The sequence below is a fragment of the Schistocerca cancellata genome, chromosome 4, assembly GCF_023864275.1.
Source record: "Schistocerca cancellata isolate TAMUIC-IGC-003103 chromosome 4, iqSchCanc2.1, whole genome shotgun sequence".
Lineage (NCBI taxonomy): Eukaryota > Metazoa > Arthropoda > Insecta > Orthoptera > Acrididae > Schistocerca > Schistocerca cancellata.
The window spans coordinates 381225320-381245658 of NC_064629.1; the positions used below are offsets into that span (position 1 = coordinate 381225320).

Sequence of the window (20339 nt, forward strand, 5' to 3'; positions counted from 1 at the left end):
AGAGGTTATGATGTTCTCAGTGCACAATATGGTGATTCTCCCTTGTGGTGGTCACACATCGTTGACTGAAACCTTGATGACGAGTATGTCTGCCCTCACAATTCCATGTAGTCTAACATCAGGCCACTGTCACATTTGAGTGTTCCACAAATCTGGATACATTTGACTAGCTGGCCAATTGGAGACCCTTAATGAGGCCCCTTTCAAAGTCAATCAGATGTGGATAATGCTGTCTCACAGAAGTGCGCAGCATCTTCATGACCTTCACAGTGCTCTCACATCTGATGCTATTCACATCCCTTATATACACTACCAGGCCCAGTACAATCACTAAACCCAAACAACACTAGCACATTCTGGTGGCTGATCTGCCAGTCTTAGGTCGTTGAAACTCTAATCATTTACATACCTTCCAGTGGTTTGTACATATACAAAGTTACACTGACAATGTCTTTTTGGTACTACACTTCTTTTGTCTAGAGAACCGGCATTTGAAGCTGACTGCAGAATGATCCTACTGCCGCCAACATACATTTCACACAGGGACAACGGCGATAAGATACTAGAAATTAGGGCTCATATGGAGGCATATAGACAGTTGTTTTTCCCTTGCTCTATCTGAGAGTGGAACAGGAAAGGAAACGACTAGTTGTGGTACCGGACACCTTACACCACACAACTTATGGTGGCTTGTAGAATAAATACGTAAATGTACATGTATATACCCACAAATGCTACCACTCTTGTGTGGCTAGAGAGGCCACTGATAAGCTAAGGCCTACCATAAGGAAACTTGAAACAATGTTGAAGTGTGAAAGTACATAGTTTGCCTCATCCTCATCAAAGGTGCAATATCAGTGAGTCAGCTGAGGCTCACAGACTCACCAAAAATTCTCTCTCTCATCCTGTGAGATTTCAGTTTACACACGGCTAGTTGCTGAAACAGTGGTGTGTGTGTGTGTGTGTGTGTGTGTGTGTGTGTGTGTGTGTGTGTGTGTGTGTGTGTGTGTGTGTGTGTGTGCGCGCGCGCGCGCGCACATTCGCAGTGATGAACAGGTATTGGGAACATGCAATATGACAACAGGATCAGATGACTTGCTTGAGTCCGTACTGACCTTAACAGACCACAAAACATACTGACCTTAAAAGACCACAAAACACTGTCTACATTGTGAGTCTGTACTAGAGCAAAGCAATGGGTGTAGACCTGTCTTGCGTTGATGGTTCAATGTTCTCTGGAGTGTACTGGACTGGTAAAATGTCGTTGGGTCAATACCCATGATTCAGAAACAGAGCAACTTATATTAGTTTGTAGGCTTCAGTGGCCAGTGTCAATTTGAATACAATCATTTTGGATACTAGGCCATATCACTATTAAACATAAAAATAACTAAAATGTGATTTAAAATACAGGATGGAAAGGACAGTCTGCGACTCACCTTATAGCAGAGATGCCAAGATGCAGATACAGACAACAAAGAGACTGTCAGACAAGTAAATAAAACTTGTCAAATAAGTACATTTTTGGCCAAAAAGGTCTCCTTCCAAATTCGACAATGTGTGTGTGTATGCATGAAAAGTATAGGTTCGAAACGACACATTGAAATTGAGATTGAAATGCACTTTTGTAGTCATAGCTCATGTCACGTGATCTCTCCAGCCTATGACAGCAAATATTCAGAGCATAGGACATATGAGGTGGTCAGCCAATAGCAACATCGCTTTTCAGTAGGGTGAACACACAAATAAGAAAAGTTAATGGTTTAAATTAATGTACGTCGTGGAGCTACAAGAAAAAAATCAGCTTTCGTTTATAATATTGGTCTTGAAGATTAATAAGCTACAAGAAAAGTTAAACTTTCACATATATTATTGGTCTTTTTTTCCACGTGTTACACTTTTAAGATACGTCACACAAATGTGCCAGTAAAATTTTAAATAATGAAATTAATCTCTGGTGTTATGGGCCCAAAATTCTTCTAAGTCACTAGTCTTCAATGTGTTAAGTTTTAAATGAGAGTCAAATGCTCTGTAATTTAAGAAATTCATTGCACATTCGCACACGTAACATAATTCATCTAGTATAAAAAGAAACTTACTTTGAAACTAATGCTTTTCAAAGCACCACTTGCAGTATTTTCTAGTGACCTGTTAGAAATAGCTTCATTTCAGCAGTTGCCAGAAAACATGCATTTCTGCGCATGGGCAGCTACGATGATGTAGGAAGCCCATATGTTCGTACATAAATAGTATTAAGAGATCTTACACGACATCATAAAAGAAATAGGATACTCCAAGAGCAGCGGAATTTTGTACACCATATTAAAATGCATAATTTGGTTTACAGTGCACATTCATATGTCCAGATTCACAATGAAGTAGGCCCCAATCCGATACTAACATTTCATTTCAGTGTGGTTTACTGGATGCAAATTTTCTTGGAGTACCAGTACTGTATTACCAATGTTTGGTTCTTTATTATGGCATAATGCCAAACATGACAGAAGATGAAAATGTGCACTTGAAATTCAGTGAACTGTTGAAAACTAGCAAATAGCGTGGTATGAAACACTTCATTTCTAATAAATTGACTGCCTCTGGGGAAAATATTAATAAAAGCCACATTCATTTAGCAAATCAATAAAACTAACTTTATTGTTCTGCAAGGTGATTGACTGCTGAAAATGTGGAAATAAAATCAGAAAACTGAAACTAATAACATGTTAGCCTTCTGTAATTATGCGAATGTATTTTAATTCACTTGCTAGCTCCCAACCACAGAAATCTGTTTTGTTTTCATTTGATGTCATAAGTGCACATGAAGAGAAAACAGCAAAATCACTAAACGTAAACATGGCTTACGTGGAGACTAACCCCCTCCCCACTACAACCCTGACTGCAATGCGCATGCGGCAATCTGGCAGCTTGGGTGCACCAGAAAAATTTTTTGCGGGTAGCATCTGGCTGCTTGTTGCTACTGCTGATACAGCCACACTTCAAGTAGCTGGAAGCTGGAGAAGGCACTGCCCATACAAAACTTAACTGCGCATGCACGTGTTCGCAGGCAACTGTTGTGATGTCATGCTTGTCGGGAGCAGTTTATTGTTATGAAGTATTCCATAGTCTTCGTCCTCAAACCTTTGACATATTTTGCTGTTTATCAGTTCTTACCAGTGAAAATTACAAAAAATTAACTGAAATCTAAAACAATGAAAAATACCTGGAATTGTAAAAAATTCCTGAGTTTTTCTCGGTTTCCTCCTGGATGAAAAAATTCCCGGGTCTTTTCCAGGTTTCCCAGAGTGTATACATCCTGTTCTATTATAGCTGTCACGTGGTTATTGACATCACATTCTGATATGCTACTCGACAATTTTAAGTGAAGATTGCTATGGAAGGGTGCTGGTATGGTAGGCTATTGCCTGTGCTACTCTGGCAGGCGAATAGTAGGCAACAGCAAATTGGCAGCTTGTACTCACAGGGAATATTTGGGGAGCTGCTGCCTGACAAACACATGTATCTGATGGACTGTAACTGCTGACAGCCTGGGTGATGATAACTTCCAGCCCTCCTCCCATGGCATTAAATTATTTCAATGGCCTCTCTTATTTTTCTCTGCTGCATCACCAGCTGCCATGCAAGCACATGAGGGTCTTTGAAATTTCACCACAATCACAATGAAGTTTGCAGATGCATGAAGTAGGGAGAAATCTGCAGAATCTTTTGTGTGCCTCAAGAGATCTCCGATTTTGCTGCCATTCTGGAGTATTGGTTTAATTCCTCCACAGGTGCTGACATTTCTCACACGATGTAAATGAGCAATTTGAAGAGGTCCTTTTGTTCCCTTGCCTGTTTTATCTTCACTGTGCCTCAAAGCTCATAGAACAGTTTTGCTGCTATATCCGTTTGCATGGAATGTTGTCCTGAGCTTGTCCACTTCATTTTGGAGCTCGTTTGCATCACTAATGTGGTGTTCTCGGCCTGTAGCATATATAATATAGTGTCCTTTTGTGCTGGGTGGTATGTTGGTGTGCATTGGTTTCCTATACATTATATGTCCTATTCTGCTGCTAGATTTTCTGTACACTCTGATATCCAGAAAAGTAATCGCTCTGTTATTTTCTATTTCTAGCATGAACTGTATGTTTTTATGTAAGCTGATTACGTGTTTATGAAATCTGTGTAGTTCTGCTTCCTTATGCAGACATGTGACAAAGATGTCATCTACGTACCTCAGCCAACAACATAGGCACAGTCATGCCGATCTTAACAATGTCTGTCTGAATGTTTCCATGAATACATCAGCTGCTACAGGTGGCAGGGAGGGAGAGAGTCCATGGCCACTCTGTCAGCTCAAAAAAACTGCAATACAGTCATGGATGCCATTGCTGGCACATTGAGTGGTACAGTGTAGAGTTTCTGGGCCAGACTGACTTCAATTTGTTCACTGTTGGCTGCAATGTGTTGAGACAACACTGTTCTAAGTGGAATCTAGTAGCCTACATTGCTAAGAGTCACAACAGACAAATGATGATTATTATGATTTACAATGGTACTTGATAAAAGAAGAGATTGCATCATGATTTTTGCATCTGTAACTAACCAACTGATGGCAGTTTAAGTGGTTGGTTAACAAGGGCACAGTTGTATTTACATTGTTCTAGAACAGGAGCACTTGTATAGACTTAATATAAGTTTCAACAGTTGCACAGAACAAGATGAAATTCAATTCATGATGTGTAGGATTGCTTAAAACCTACTTTCAGTGTTTCTATAGAATTTCTTGAACTGGTTTAGGGAAACCACGCAAAACTTTTATTTAGATGATAAGTAGGCGACTAAACTCATCATCCTACCGAATGAAAATCCACTGTCTTTATCACTGTGTTTCCTTGACTTTCTTCACACCTGATAGTGCCCCTATCAACAACACTGTTTGAGTGTCCTCAATCTAAACTTGTACGCAATTTAGCACATGGTTGCATTTTTTTTCTTCTTAGCTTTTTACTAGCTCTGCTGACCAGTTTTCACAGATTGTTTGAAATATCTACAGAATGCTCTAATATGAGGAACTAAGGTTTCTAGTTGCTTGTTGCAAGGTAATTTGGCTGACTGACATCTTTGGTATTATGATGAATGTATTTTGGCACAAAAAGTCAGTCAGACAAATGTATTTCACTGCACCAAATCAAGACCATGTCTCCCCACCTGATAATAGCATTCCATGAGGTCAAAACTGCTCATGATTTGTCAATTAATGAATTGCAACTCAAGCTGTCAAGTTCATCATAAATTATAAGCTGGTACTGACTGCCCTACAGCACTATAATGGGAAAGTCAAGTAGGCTAGATTCTGAACACTACACTGAAATACAGGATATCAGTGGCAACAAACAAGCAATAATCTTGAAACAGGCAAAGAAGTAGTTTCAAATGTCCTTAGTTATGAACCATACGATTAAATCACTGTATTTTGCATAAGGTTGCTGAACAGTATGCTCGTATCAATCATTCAGAATGTAATGCCAGCTGGTTACAGCTTTATCTCTCACTTGGCATTAGTTATTAAAATTTATAGTGCCACCACTATGATAACTATCACTGGACTTGCCCGATATAATCACTGTCTTCTAGGCTAGGTCTTTACCGAAAGTCATCACTGTAACTGATACTTCTCATAAATTTCATCCATTATCTTACACATCACAGTATACATCAGCCCACTAATCTCACTAACCTCATCAGTCACCACATCTCATGTTCAGAAAATACTGGGAACTTTTGTAACTCTTTCACTGAAATAGTCATTTTGAAAATTTTAGAACTAGAGTTATAGTCATCTACAGTGACTTTTCATTATCACGCATCAAAATATTAGCAACACATCCATCTACAGGAGCATCTCTGGAATGATTTATACTACCAAAACAGACTGACTTATTTTTTTTTTTTTTAAATCCAGTTTTTGTTAAAATCATACACACAAATAAAAAGTAATTATAACAACACTGCCAACAACAATTTTTGTTACAATGAGCCTATTAAGGATGGAATTATTTTTTTGCTCTCAAATTATTTAGGCACATACAAGGTAAATATTGTCTTTTTAAATACGGACCACTTCAAGAGCTGAATGCCTTCAGTATTGTGGACGAGCAACTCTTGAAGTACGTTCTAGAACCCATCTTCTGATAACAACTTCTGAATTACTTCTTATTTGTGTAGATTGTTTTGCCACAAATCTCTGATAACAAGTAGAGCCTGAGGCACATGGGATGTGTGAAGCACATTCTGCCCGAATATGTATCTGTAGCCCTGGGTGTTTTCATCAGATATGGCAAGTTACAATCTCCAAGTATGTAAAACTCATTTGTAGTTGGCTACAATATTTCACATTCATAAATGGTTTGGAGCCCACTAAAAAGAGACCACTCCAATAACTTCCTTTCAGGCCAAACAATCTTAGAAGGGAATGGTCAGACTTGTCATGCCGAAACATGCATTGCTTTTTTTAGCACTGTTATTTAACTGTGCAAAAGATCCGTATGCAAAATTGTAGCTGCTGACATGAACTGGTAGTCACCTAAAAAAATCACGAACATGGCTGTTTTTCCTGCTTGGCTTGCAGTGACGGCTGGCCACCCCTGGAAATGGCGAGTCGCAAGCATTGTGCTCATGGTCGGGAAGTGCGGCCGTCTTATCGCGGTGTTCACTGAAGAGGAATATCGCTGCACGGTTTTGGTGGAAAGGAGAAACAAATATTCGTTTCTGTGGCATGCATGTCCTTTTAATTTCTGGTACGTATTTCGAAACATACCACCCTGAAACTGGTTAGAGATGTGAAAGGTGTTCTGTACATGTTCACCTATACTCTGCAAGCCACTTTACGGTGAACATTCAATCTCCCCTCACAGGTGATGACAAACCCTGTAAATATTTTGCTGCTTGCCATGGAGATATACCACAGACGCCAAATGAAGCAATCAACAGAAAACATGCGTGAGGACTGTGTTGTGCGACATTCTTGTTAAGCTTCTAGACGAGCATATAAATGGCGCAGACAACTGAAACACTCTATATTGCAGACTGTGAATCTACAGACAGCGAAGACACCGACGAAAGTTGAACTCATGAATCATGACTCTTCGAGTGATAGTGCCACGTACCATCATCAATTATCTCCAAAAGTAACACCAGCAACTACAATTACCTTATCAGCCAAAGAAAAAGCGGTGACGTATTGGTTGAACGAAAGTGGTAAGAAACGCCTACTTGTCAGTACAGTTCAAAATAAGTATCGCTTTGTCCGTTCTGAACATGAATTGTATAGCTGGAAAAAGGAAGTCACTGGACGACGTAAGAGTCGACTGGAAATTGCAACGGAGATAAATGCGAGACTTTTTGAGCTATTTACCAGTGCCAGACAACAGTCATTTAGTGTCAGCATTGCAACTTTGCGTGATTGGGCGTTAAAGATTGCCAACGCAATAGGCGCTACAGAATTTATAGCTTCTCACAGTTGGATTAGTCGCTTCAAAAGATCACATGAAATTGTGGCAAGAAAAATAACAAAATTTGTATCGAGAAACAGGCCGGAAAATGAAGTGACACAAATCGAAATGATAGAAGCTTTTATTACGAATGCAAAAAATAAGATCGCTAGTTTTAGTGAATCGTACGTACACAATGCAGATCAGTCAGGTTTTCAAAAAGAAATGCGTGCAAAAAGAACACTGTCATTCAAAGGGGAAAAACATATTGAGGCAATTGGGCAGTTCACGACTGCACTCACCCATTCATACACTATAATGCCCATAATTAGTCTGGATGGTTCACTGCTGCCAAAACTATGTGTGTGTCTTCAAGAACAAATCTCTTCTCCTTCTAGATTTGTGGTCAGGTCATAAAAGGTCTGATTCATTAAAAGCTGTATTTCGAGCCCACCGTGACAAAGAAGTAGAGATACTTCAGATTCCACCAGGCACGACGAACGTAATTCAACCTTTAGACAGAGAATTTTTCCGTCAGTGGAAGGCATTTTACAGAAAACTAACAGAGAAAATTATTGTGTGCAGATCACTGCAATTTCCTGTCTATCACCGTGACAATATTCTCAAGCTGCAATCAGTAGTACATTATCAATTTTCCTCCTCACGGTTTCAGAATTTGATTAAATATGCGTGGCACTCCTCGAAATATACTGATACTAGGCCTGATTCATTCGTAACACCAGCCCAGTTTTGTCTACGGACATCTAACAACGTCTGTGATTCGCAGGGCTGTAATATGTTGTCTTTGCTTGTATGTTCTTGGTGCACAAAAAAACCTATGTTTTGAACACTGTATCAATATTTCGCATTTTTGCGGTAATTACAAGAAATAAAATTTGGACTTGTTATAAACCGTATATTTATTTGTGTCTATTTCATAGCTATTTGGAAAGAATGTTGTAGATAACATATCAGCCATATTTGTCAACGAATGTTTATCGTACGATCGCTTTCACTGGGGGAATCAGCTCTCTCACTGCTGTGGCAAGAAAGCGGCGCGTAGCTAACGCCACCTTGTCCCTAGATGGCGTTGGTATAATGTAGCGAAAGGGGTCAGGGTTGTACAAGAGGCAGTTATAAGCGCGGAAACCATGCGACAATAATGTCTTACTTCATAAAATTGTTTACAGACTTCCAGGTCATGTCAGCAGCTAAAATTCTGCATGCAGACTTCTTGCACTGTTAACTCTCAGTGGTAAAAAAAGCAACACAGGTTTCGACAGGACAAGTCTGACCATTCCCTTGTTAGATTAGGTGGCAGTGAATCTAATACTTCCTTACTGTTTGCTTGTCATGTCCTAATAATGGAACATGTAATAATGACACTTTGGTAGACCTGAACATGCCCTGTTACAAGTGTGTACTATTCCCACCACAAACCCAGATACATCTGTTTATTTTCAACTCAAAGTTTTTTGCGCAGTGACATATAAAATATTTTGTTCTGCAGCTATCACACAAGACATCTGTACAGAACATGTCTAAATTTTGGCTCTAAATATGTGTTGGACACTACTTTATCACTCTTGTGGCTTTAAGTATGGTGCTCTACCATTTGCTTTGCAATCAACCACAATCTTGTACTTCAGACTTTTTTACTATATGTTAGCTGCAACAGTATGTAAGCAGACATGGAAGTTTATCTGAACAGAAGCAAAATATCACAGTTGTAAATTACATATTGTGAGCAAATTCTATTTTCATACTTTCTTATACTATTGTCAGACTCCGGAGCATTCACATATGGGCCATTCCATGTGAAGTGGTTTAATTTTGGAAGCAGTTCCCACATGACCATAACAGATTTTGATGAAACTTTGTGTGAACATACACGTTTCCAATAAACACTGGTAATGTTTCATACGCACTAGTTCAATATTTCCAGAGAAAGACGTTTGTTTGACCCCATAGTGTAGTTATCAACAGGACACTGAGTTTTGGCAACTTTGGGAGATGTGGTATCTCTGACAATATTTTCTTAAAAGGAACAAAACTACACCATCTTGTACAACTTTTTGCACTCTCTTAAGCGAAATAAAAAAGAAAAATATTTCCTCAACAATTTTTGTATGGATAATTTGAAGCAAAGTTAGCCGAAAAATAGATGCTTTGCTTTTTTTTTTTTTTAAAGAAAAAGTGAAGTTTAGCTCTTTACATATCCGGAAGTAATTATCCAATAAACCTTAAACTTTTCATATAATAATTTACCAATACAAGGTCACAGAATATGAAACTTCGTTTGCCTAATGCTTCCCTATAGCTTACAAATTGTGGGAAAAGTTCATGATTTTCCTAAAAATGCCAAAAATGGATATTTTTGGCCCACTTTTACAAAAAAGTGCCTACTCCAAACTCTTTTAAATAATTTTCACTACAAATATCATATTCTAAATCACCTAAAAGCTATATTTCATTCTGCAGTTTGAGCACATAAGGGCCTAGAAAACAATGAAAAGGTGAAACAAAAGTCTGCTGAAAAAAATAGATGCTGGGAGAGAGAAAATAATAATAATAATAATAATAATAATAATAATAATAATAATAATAATGATTTTACGTTTAGATTTTAATATATCTGAAAATAACTGTGGTACAAACTTGAAACTTAGCACTTACCAATAAAATGCTTAGAATATCAAATTTAATTCTCCTGCTTTCTTTCCAATAGTTTACAAACTGAAAGCAAAGATGACAGATTTTTTAAAGAACATGAAAATGGCTATTTTTGGCCTACTTTTAGAGGGAAGAGTATTCTTAAACTCTTTTAAACTGTTTTCATTAGAGAGACAATGTTCTAAATAAAAACTATATTTGGTTTTTCAATGCGATCCCAAAAAACAAGAAGTTGGAGGTGCACTGTAAATGAGCCCATATTCCACTAGCACTGAAATTAAATCTGACATTTTTTATTATGTTCTACAATCATTTAGTACTGTCTGTGAATGATAAGATCAAATATCCTGATGACTAGCAAATGAGCTTTAGTCAGAAAATTGCAAATAAGTATTTCTTGACATGTCTACTGCATTCAGCTCTGCAAAATTCTTTTTATAAAAAATTAAATCAAATAATGAATCAAATAAAAAGAATAGGTTCCTCTTTTTTGTGGCTCAAATAATTCGAGGTAATCAATTTGAAAAGTGGAATTTTTTGGGTTCCATTTTGTAAAAAATTCCTATCAGTGACATCTCCTCTGGCAGGCGGTAAAGTTTTCCTCATGAAATTCTGCGGCAAATTAATTAAACCTGTCAAAAATTCAAGTAGCTTGATGTAAATATAAGCTTACGATCCTAAAAGAAACGTCTTCTAGCTATTGTTGCTGACACTTATAGTCTTGTGTAAAAAGAACACATACCGGGTTTGTGAACCTGTGGTAAAGAAACCCATCTGTGGCTGCTGTTGCAATGCTATTGGGCATGGCCCATGTAGTGATGGGGATACTGCTTTTCTCACTTTAGAAAGAACCAGCAATGATTAAACCACCATGGACCATAGCAACAGGTTTATACAGTTTTTCATCAGCACAATAATGTTCCACATAAGCCACAAACTATGCTAACACAAAGTACGCCGTACCTTAAACTGGAATTAAAACTTTCACAGCAATAGCATTATGCAATGAAAACACAAACTAATAAATCTCTATAACACTAATTGATTCCAAAAAATGTCAGGAAGACTGCTATGAACCTCCTCCAAACTTATATGGAGTAAAGCAGAGGGTATGTTCCACTATACCAGTTATTAGAATTTCTTTGTTCCATTCATGGCACAGAGAACAGGAAGTATGATTGGTTGAATGCCTCTACGCGTGCTGTAATTATTCTAATCTTATCTTCATGATCCCTATCAGCAATACATAGGAGACTGTAGTATATTCCTGGAGTGATCATTTAAAGCCGGTTCTTGAAACTTCATTAATGGACTTTCTCAGGAATGTTTCTGTCTTCAAGAGTCTGCCAGTTAAATTCCTTTAGTGTCTCTGTGAAACATTCCCATGGATTAAACAAACCTTTGACTATTCATGCTGCCCTCCTCTGTGTATGTTGAGTATCCCCCGTTAGTTCTACCTGGTATGGGTCCCACACAATTGAGCAATATTCTAGAACCGGTCACAGAACTGATTTGTAAGCTATCTCCTTTGTAGACTGTGTGCACTTCCCCAGTATTCTACCAATAAAGCGAAGTCTACCACTCACTTTAACCACAGCTGAGCCTATGTGATCATTCCATTTCACATCCCTACAAAGTGTTACACCTAGGTATTTGTACGAGTTGGCCAATTCCAACAGTGACTAACTGATGATATAGTCACAGGATAGTACATTTTTTCATTTTGTGATGAGCAAAATTTTACATTTCTGAATGTTTAGAGCAAGTTGCCACTCTCTGCAACACTTTGAAACCTTATCAAGATCTGAGTGAATATTTATGTAGCTCCTTTCAGATAGGACTTCATCATAGATAGGTAAATTATCTTCAAAAAGCCTGATTTTACTATTAATATTGTCTGCAATGTCGTTAATATACAACATGAACAGCATGGGTCCCAACACACTTCGCTGGGGCACACCCAAAGTTACTTCTACATCTGATGATGACTCTTCATCCCAGATAACATGGTGTGTCGTCCCTACCAAAAGGTCTTCAATACAGTCACAAGTTTCACTTGATACCCCATATGATCATACTTTTGACAATAAGCGTAGGTGGGTACTGCGTCAAATGCTCTTCGGAAATCAAGACATATTGCAGCTATCTGATTGCCTTGATCCAAAGCTTTCAGTGTATCACATGAGAAAAGTGCTGGTTGGGTGTACGGTGTGTGATGCAGCTGTTATGCAACAGTTTTATTACCACGGTCTCCACTGCCCTGATAATGCACAGTTAAATTGTGAAGTTTATAACCAGTTTCATTCTGAAGTTATAGCAGAAAAACGGACTGAAATATGTAATGATGAGTTATGACAAGAGACACCCCTCTTTTGAAGTTTTTTGAGTCATTCTTTATCTCATTTCCTAGTCATCAAGTCTTTTGATATTGCTTCCCTCAGAGAGCAATAAATAATTGTGTAACATAATAAAAGATGTCAGACTTTAGTACCACCAGAATATGGACTCATTTTCACTGAACCACCAACTTGGCATTTTTAGGGCCTTCTTTCCCCACACTGCAAAACCAAATCTAGTTTTCAGGTGACATAGAACATGGTCTCTCTAATGAAAACTGTTTAAAAAGAGTTTGCAGACTATTTTTAGTAAAAGTGAACCAAAATAGCCATTTTTCACATTTCTAGAAAATATCATCACATTTGCCCTCAATTTGTAAATTACTGGAATGCAGGAGAATGAAATTTTGTATTCTAAGACCTTGTATTGGGAAATTTATATGTGCCAAGTTTCAGAATTATCCCCAAGTTACTTTCAGAGATATTAAAAGCTAAACTTCACATTTTTTCAAGCATCTATTTTTTCGGCCGCCTTTGCTTCACATTACCATACAAAAATTGCTGAGTAACTACTATTTTTTTTAGTTCCATAAAGAGAGCGCAAGATGTTGTACACAATGGCTTAGTTTTGTTCCTTTCAAGAAAATACTGGCTGAGGTATAAGGTCTCAAAGATGCTGAAAACTCAAGGTGCATAGCTATGCTATGAGGTCAAACAAATGTCTGTATCTCTGGAAATATTGAACTAGTGATCGTGAAGCTTTACTGATGTTTATTGGTAACATATCTGACTGTTCATACATAATTTCATCAAAATCCGTGATGGTCATGGGGGAACCTCTAGATAGCCCAAATCATAATTACTCATGAAAATTTGTTCACCACCATAAGTGTGACGCACAAATGAAAAATGCTGGTCCCACTCTTAATTCACTTGCAGGGTGTATACATGGACAAGGAAAGAAAATTCGTGGGTTTCTCCCGGATTTCTTGGTTGAAAATACACTTTCTCCTGGTTAAAAATACTGTTTTTTTCCGTGTTAAGTGACAGTATACTTTTCCTCAGCACTGTAAAACTTATCAATCCTTAGAATGTTTATGGTTTTATACACCGACGTAGAATTTCCAGGCACTTTAGAAAACTGAACTCGGGGGTGGGGGTGGGGGGGGGAACACATATTGGAAAGATCTTAGATGTGCAGCAGCATGTACGCTGCTTATTTTCATGTTACGAAGGTATAAATTTGAATTCCACTAAACACCGCATGTTACTTTACAAAGCATAGAAACTGAGATTGCGGCATGCTTTTGTAAGCCAGTCATAGCTCATGTCACACGATCTCGCCAGCTGAAGACAGCATAGGACACATGATGTAGTCAGCCAATAGCAAGATAACTCTTAAGAAGTGCGAACACACATATAAGAAAAGTTAATGGTTTAAATTAATATACATAGCGTTGCTAAAAGAAAAACAAAGCTTTCACATATAATATTTGCCTCCAAGATTAATACGCTGCAAGAGAAGCTAAGCTTCCACATATAATGTTGATCTTTTTCCGCGTGTTACACTTTAAGATACATCTCACAAATGTACCAGTAAAATTTTTTAATAACAACGTAAATGTCTGATCTTCTGGGCTCGAAATTCTTCTAGATGGTCATCCTCAAAGAGTTGATTTTTAAACGAGAGTCAAGAAATTCATTGTACATTCTCGCACATAGTTCATCTTGCGTAAAAGGAAACTTACTTTGAAAGTAATGCTTTTCAAACCACCAATCGCAATATTTTCCCTTGACCTGTTAGAAATAGGTTCATTTTAGCAGTTGCCAGAGAGCACCAGGTAACAGGCGTCACTGCACTCACGCAGCTATGATGACGCAGGAAGCCCACATCTTCGTACGTGTAGAACATTAAAAGATCTTGCATTACATCATAAAAGAAAAGAGACATCAGAAAATACTTCAAGAGCATTGGAATTTTGTGAACCATAAAATGCATAATTCGGCTTAAAGTGCACATTTGTATATCCAGAATCAGATGTACATTTTCTTGAGTACCAGTCCTGTATTATCTCATGTTTAGTTCTTTATTATGGCATAATGCCATACGAGCTAGAAGATGGAAAACGTGCCTTGAAATGCAGCGAACAGTTGAAACTAGCAACAATGTGAAATTAAATACTTCGTTTCAAATAAATTGACTGCCTCAGCGCAAAAGTTTAATAAAAGCCAAATCTCTTTAGCAAACAGACAAAAATAACTTCATTGTTCTGCAAGGCATTTAATGCTTGACTGTCAGAAAGGTGAAAATAAAACCTGAAACTAATAACATTTTTTAGCCTTCTGTAATTATGCAAATGTATTTTAATTCATTTGATAGCTCCCGGCCACAGAAATCCGTTTTGTTTTCATTTAATGTGAGAGCAATAAATGAAGAGGAAACAGCAAAATCACTAAACGTAAACATGGATCATGTGGAGACTACCCACCTCCCCACTACAACTCCGACTGCTCTGTGCATCAGCCCCGGATCTACGATATTTCTGAACCGCGGCAATACTAGATAGTGGAGCCCAGCCACACATCTGTAGCCAGAAGCGGTAGAAGGTACTAGTTATATGCGACTCAACTACGCATGCACAAGAGCCCGCCCGCAACTGCTCAAACGAATCTAATGTAAACAGCTGTCATGTCACGCTCATCGGAGGCAATTTGTTGTTAGGAAGCATTGCATAGTCTTCCTAAAGGCTTTGACACACTTTTCTGTTGGCAGATGCTTGTATGAGCACTGTGTTTTATTGTTGTATATGGCATATTTCCTTTGCGACTTAAATTTTATTTTCGTTTTTTTCTGTCATTCATGTTTTGTTGCTGTAGCATTATTCTGCAGAAGTGAGATACAGTAATATCCTTTGTAGAATATTGGTTCTTACCAGTCAAAATCACAAAAATTTAACTGAAAACTAAAACAATGAAAAATTCCCGGAATTCTAAAAAATTCCCAGATGAAAAAATTCCCGGGTCGTATACACTTTGCACTTGCCTCGCAGTAGCAGACAGTATACACACACAACAACAAGAAGCTCGGTGGCACGACAATAAAATCCGATTCTGTTTCAGCATTAATATCATGGGAGCACCTAGAAACATGTATATACTTTAATACATTTGGTTAATGATAGGTGCCTTTCTCACTGCGGTCTTGGTCCTGTTCATCCTCCTTCTGCTCCCTTGCCTCATTACATATCACAGTCTATGTTGCATCTCATCTCAGTGGTAACAAATGGCCACTGACGATACACCTTGTCTATTATCATCATAATTACTCTCACCTCCTCCTCCCCTCCCTCCTCCTCTGTTCCCTTCTCAAGGATTCTTCAAGGAGGATTACTTAGTTGTACACTAATGTTTCAATATCTACAGTTTCATTACTTTATGTTTTTGCTGGCAAATATGATAATTTGCACAATCATTACTTTTATCTAAGGTATACATTAAATGTATCAGATATGGAATAAATTACCTTCTCCTCCAGAACTTCACACAATATATACATGTGTGTCACAGTAGCGGCAAGATGGGGCATGAGTCTCATATGGTCACACACAAACTGGAAGTCCATTTCACAACACAACACAAACTCACTTGCAACATCTTTTAACAACATATTTTCACATTCTGGCGTTCTTAACGCCAAACTCAAAAAATACTTAGCAGCAAATTTTGCTACATTTTTGCACAGTCCCGGCCATTCTGAACATGGAACTATACTCTTTATCCTTGTCAGACTTTTCATAAACTTCAATCCTTCATTCAGGTTCATTATTCTGATCTGCAACAATAGAAAAACAGTATACTACAACAGTCAATGGACAGCAGTAAATAAAATACTGGATCTAATGAAATTATTTGAGAACACAAGTTACTACAAACATCACTACCCAAAGAAACATGTTGGCAAATTTTGATAGTTATTAAACTTCTAAACTTTTCAGCATCCACAAAGAGGTGGAAGAAGGGTGGGAGCAATTGAAGGAGGGAGGGGGATCTATCAATCGGAGGAGGAGGAGGGATCGATCAATCTATCGATCAAGGGGGGTTGATCATTTGATGGAGGGAGGGAGAGGTCAAGAGGAGAGGAAGTTCAACAGCCCATTGATGGTGAGGTCTTTGATAGATAGATAGAGAGAGAGAGAGAGAGAGAGAGAGAGAGAGAGAGAGGGGGGGGGGGGGGGATTTCTGATTTGACAAGGGTGAGAAAAGGAACTGACCAAGTCCTTTTCAAAAGGAGTATGCACTGCATCCAAATGGATAAGCATGGAGCGGCAGCATCCTGGCTATCCTCATTCAAAAAAAGCCAATTTTGTCCCGAAGGCTGAAAAGTGATGCTCTGCTTCTTTTTTGACAAAGACGGAACTATATTCGTTGACAGGCTAGTACAAGGTGCAACAGTTAATGTCAACACATTGCTGAGGTCTTCAAGAGCAAGTGCAGGGGGTGCTTATTCACAACAACACTATTCCCCATGACTCGCTTATCTTTGGCCCCTTAAAACAATCTCTGAAAGGTGAGACTTGGTGAGACTTTCACCTATGATATAAAGGTGTAGATTGAAAACTGGATCCATTAGCAACCCAGGAGATTCTACACTGAAGCCATCTAGTCTATTCTTATGTTCTGGGATCGATGTATTGCTGTCAATGGCAATTATGTATATTTGTACTGTTCCACATTAATTGTAATTATAATATTGTTACTAAAATTTCTTTACATATCACTGTAGTCTCCTTTTCATTTGGGTACACTTTTTCCAAAATTCGTATGTAATGGTTCTTGGAGAGGGACCCCAATTACTGCGATGGTGCAAGAAATTCCCTAGTCTTGTACAGCATATACTCTTACTGTTCGGGAGCTAAATACTGTATGTTGCTGGCACATGCTACATACCTACCTTCATGCATATAAGCTAAGCTCCCCCCCCCCCCCCCACCCCTTTTTTTAATTGAACAGGAACACAGGAAAATAAAAGTGAAATATCCAGGAAAGAAGATTAGGATTTAATGTTCCACCAATGAGAAGTCCATTACAGACAGAACACAGGCTTGGATTAGTTAAGGACAGGAAAGGAAATGAACCAGGTTCCTTTCAATGGGACCGTTCCAGTATTTGCATTAATGAATTACAGAAACAGCTGAATACTTAAATCTGAGGAAGACCTAAATCTGTATGTTCTGATGGAGATTAGAACTGAAGGTATATGTATTTGCCAGGGGTAAAATTCATAATGAGTGCTAGAATGAAGCCAAATCTATGTTATCGCTAGTGACATACATTTTGCATTCAAGCCACACATTTTCAGTAATGCTTTAAATGGGCAAATGCAGGTCAATGGAAGTACTGTGCTTTAACTTGGGCAGTATTTCTGACAGATAGAGAATTTCACATAATGGGGAAAGTGATATGCATTAAGTTGGCTGACACAAGGCAGAACATTATTTGCTAGTTCAGGGGAAGATCATCCAAAATCAGAACATGTCAACTTTTGAGAAAAAATGACTTGTTAAAAAAACAGCTGGTGGATTGGCTGTTGGATATGAAGACAATGGTGGCAATTTAGTTGAGAAGGGTAAAATATAGTCTGCATATTCTGAAATAAACTCTGGGGGAAAAGAAATTCACAGTGTCAAACATGTGACACCGCATAAAAGATGTAATAACCAGTCAAAGACGTAGAACAGTATGCGACACATTTCACACAAAAGCTAAAGAGGCAATGCAGCCAATGTTACACAGCCAAAAAATTCAACAAAAGTAATAAAAACAGAAAAAGCAAACTGCTCAGTTCATAACATTTTGTTTAGTATGCTGGTTCTTATTATCAATACATACTGAAGAACATAACTTACATAATCAAGTAAGTTATCACTCTTCCTGAATTTTAAAAGCAGGACCAGGTATGTGTAATGAACAAACATGGTGTCCTCCTCAGGTGCATCTTCTGCCCATGATGGATCATGAAATGATAAACATGCTGCTACAAACTCAGCATATTTGAAAGTTGAGTACTCCGACAATCCTTCTTCAACCAATATCTGCAGCCTCATTATAACTATGCATGAAGTTTCATATTTACAAAAATTAAGGGCTGCAACAGAAACAGATTGCAACAATTACTTTGAATTGTCACTGCAAATACGAAGAATAAATGCTTTCAAGAGGTTAGTCAGAATGGTGTCCCATTTACAGTTACTGGCAATATTACTAATGCAGGATTGTACAATAATACACGTCAGAAATTTACTAAAGAAAGTTGGTTAGTAAAACAAAGTAACAATTTTATCTCAATTATCAATAAAAGCAAAAAGAGAAAGAAAAGTAACTACTAACATTCAGATTAAGAATTTCAATAATTAAATTCTCATATTATAATTAAATTTATAACTTAATACAGTTTTTGAATATAATTATTAAAGTCAGAAATAAGCATAAAACACAGGAGCATATGGTATGAAGTAAATGATAATTTACCATACTTGTGTACTGTAGTTTGGATGAAAGTCTACCTGTGGTAATATGAACAAAATATTATCTGAATGAAACTGTGTTCATCACAAAGACTCTAACTTGGACTTTTGCTTTTTACAGGCAGTGCTCAAACCCATCAAGCCATCTGAGCATCCCTCTTGACATCACTAAACTTAAATCTGTCACCATTTACCTCTCTATCACTCTTCCAAACTCCACAGAAGTTCTGCTGCATATGTTCCTCGGCTATGGAGAGATGCTGGTAGATTGAAGCTATGAGTTGGGCTTTGAGGTACTGTCAACTGGGTCAATTAATATGAGCATTGCCTATGAAGAGACAGAGTTCTGCATTCAAATCCTGATCCCCCATACAGTTTTAATTTTGTCAGAAAGTTTCTAACCATTATCAGTTTAACACCTCCATCAAACACAAATATCACATACTAAATGACTTATACATTTATTGCAAGATGCTAATGTATCAATTCCAAGAATAGTTCAAGGACCTTGTTTTATGAAGAAGAAACTTTGTGTTATGACATTTACATATCAAATTTAAATTCACTGATTACCTCTGCACACCACACATGGTTTGGTTTCTGTACGACATAAAATACAATGTTTTGGTTATGGCACAGTGAAGTCTTCTATTGCTTTGTTATGAGGGTATCAGAAACATACATTACTGAAGAAACAACTCTTCTATGCACTCAGTTTTCCCCTCTTTTTATATACAGACATCCATGATAAGTAGAGAAAGGAACAAGTGACTGTCTCTTTCATTAGCCTCAATAAAATAGAGACTTTATTTGTAAATTAAGCATTATGTGATGATGTTCCTAGTAACGGTTTCACAAAGCCATAGTACCTACAGGCACAACTATCATGGATGTGAAACTCATATGTAAAAAGAAATAAAAATCTTAAGATGCTGATTATGTTGTTGTATTTCCATTTTAAATAGTTACACTAATGTATTTTCATTTGTTGTATGCTGGCACAGTGACAAAACCCACATAAGAGTCATGTTTCTTCCTGTTTATAAATGGATTTCATGTAATTGTGCCTGTAACTACTGTGGCTGTACTAAACGCTTATTAAGGAGGCCATCACATGTTGCTTCCTTCACACAGATGTGTGTGCTATATGCATTTAAAATCCTTTTACTGATATGTATGTTGAAAAGACCCAAGAGGAGCAAATTAACTAATTTTTAAATAGTGAAATGAAGTAGTTATTACAAATCAAAATGGCCTATGCAGCAAAATGACTTCCTGCAGGAATTCCTTACCACCAGCCATGGTTTGGCAAATTT

General features: G+C 37.7%; 1 protein-coding gene across 1 annotated transcript in view; it reads right to left on the minus strand.

Moving 5' to 3' along the window:
• Nucleotides 1-20339, minus strand: part of LOC126184214 (serine-rich adhesin for platelets-like) — a 216105-nt gene that overhangs the window by 16580 nt on the left and 179186 nt on the right. Inside the window, exons 4-5 of the mRNA XM_049926582.1 lie at nucleotides 18406-18644; nucleotides 16023-16331 (exon numbers count right to left, since the gene is read on the minus strand). Coding sequence (XP_049782539.1) covers nucleotides 16023-16331; nucleotides 18406-18644 — 548 coding nt within the window. The remainder of the gene's footprint in view (nucleotides 1-16022; nucleotides 16332-18405; nucleotides 18645-20339) is intronic.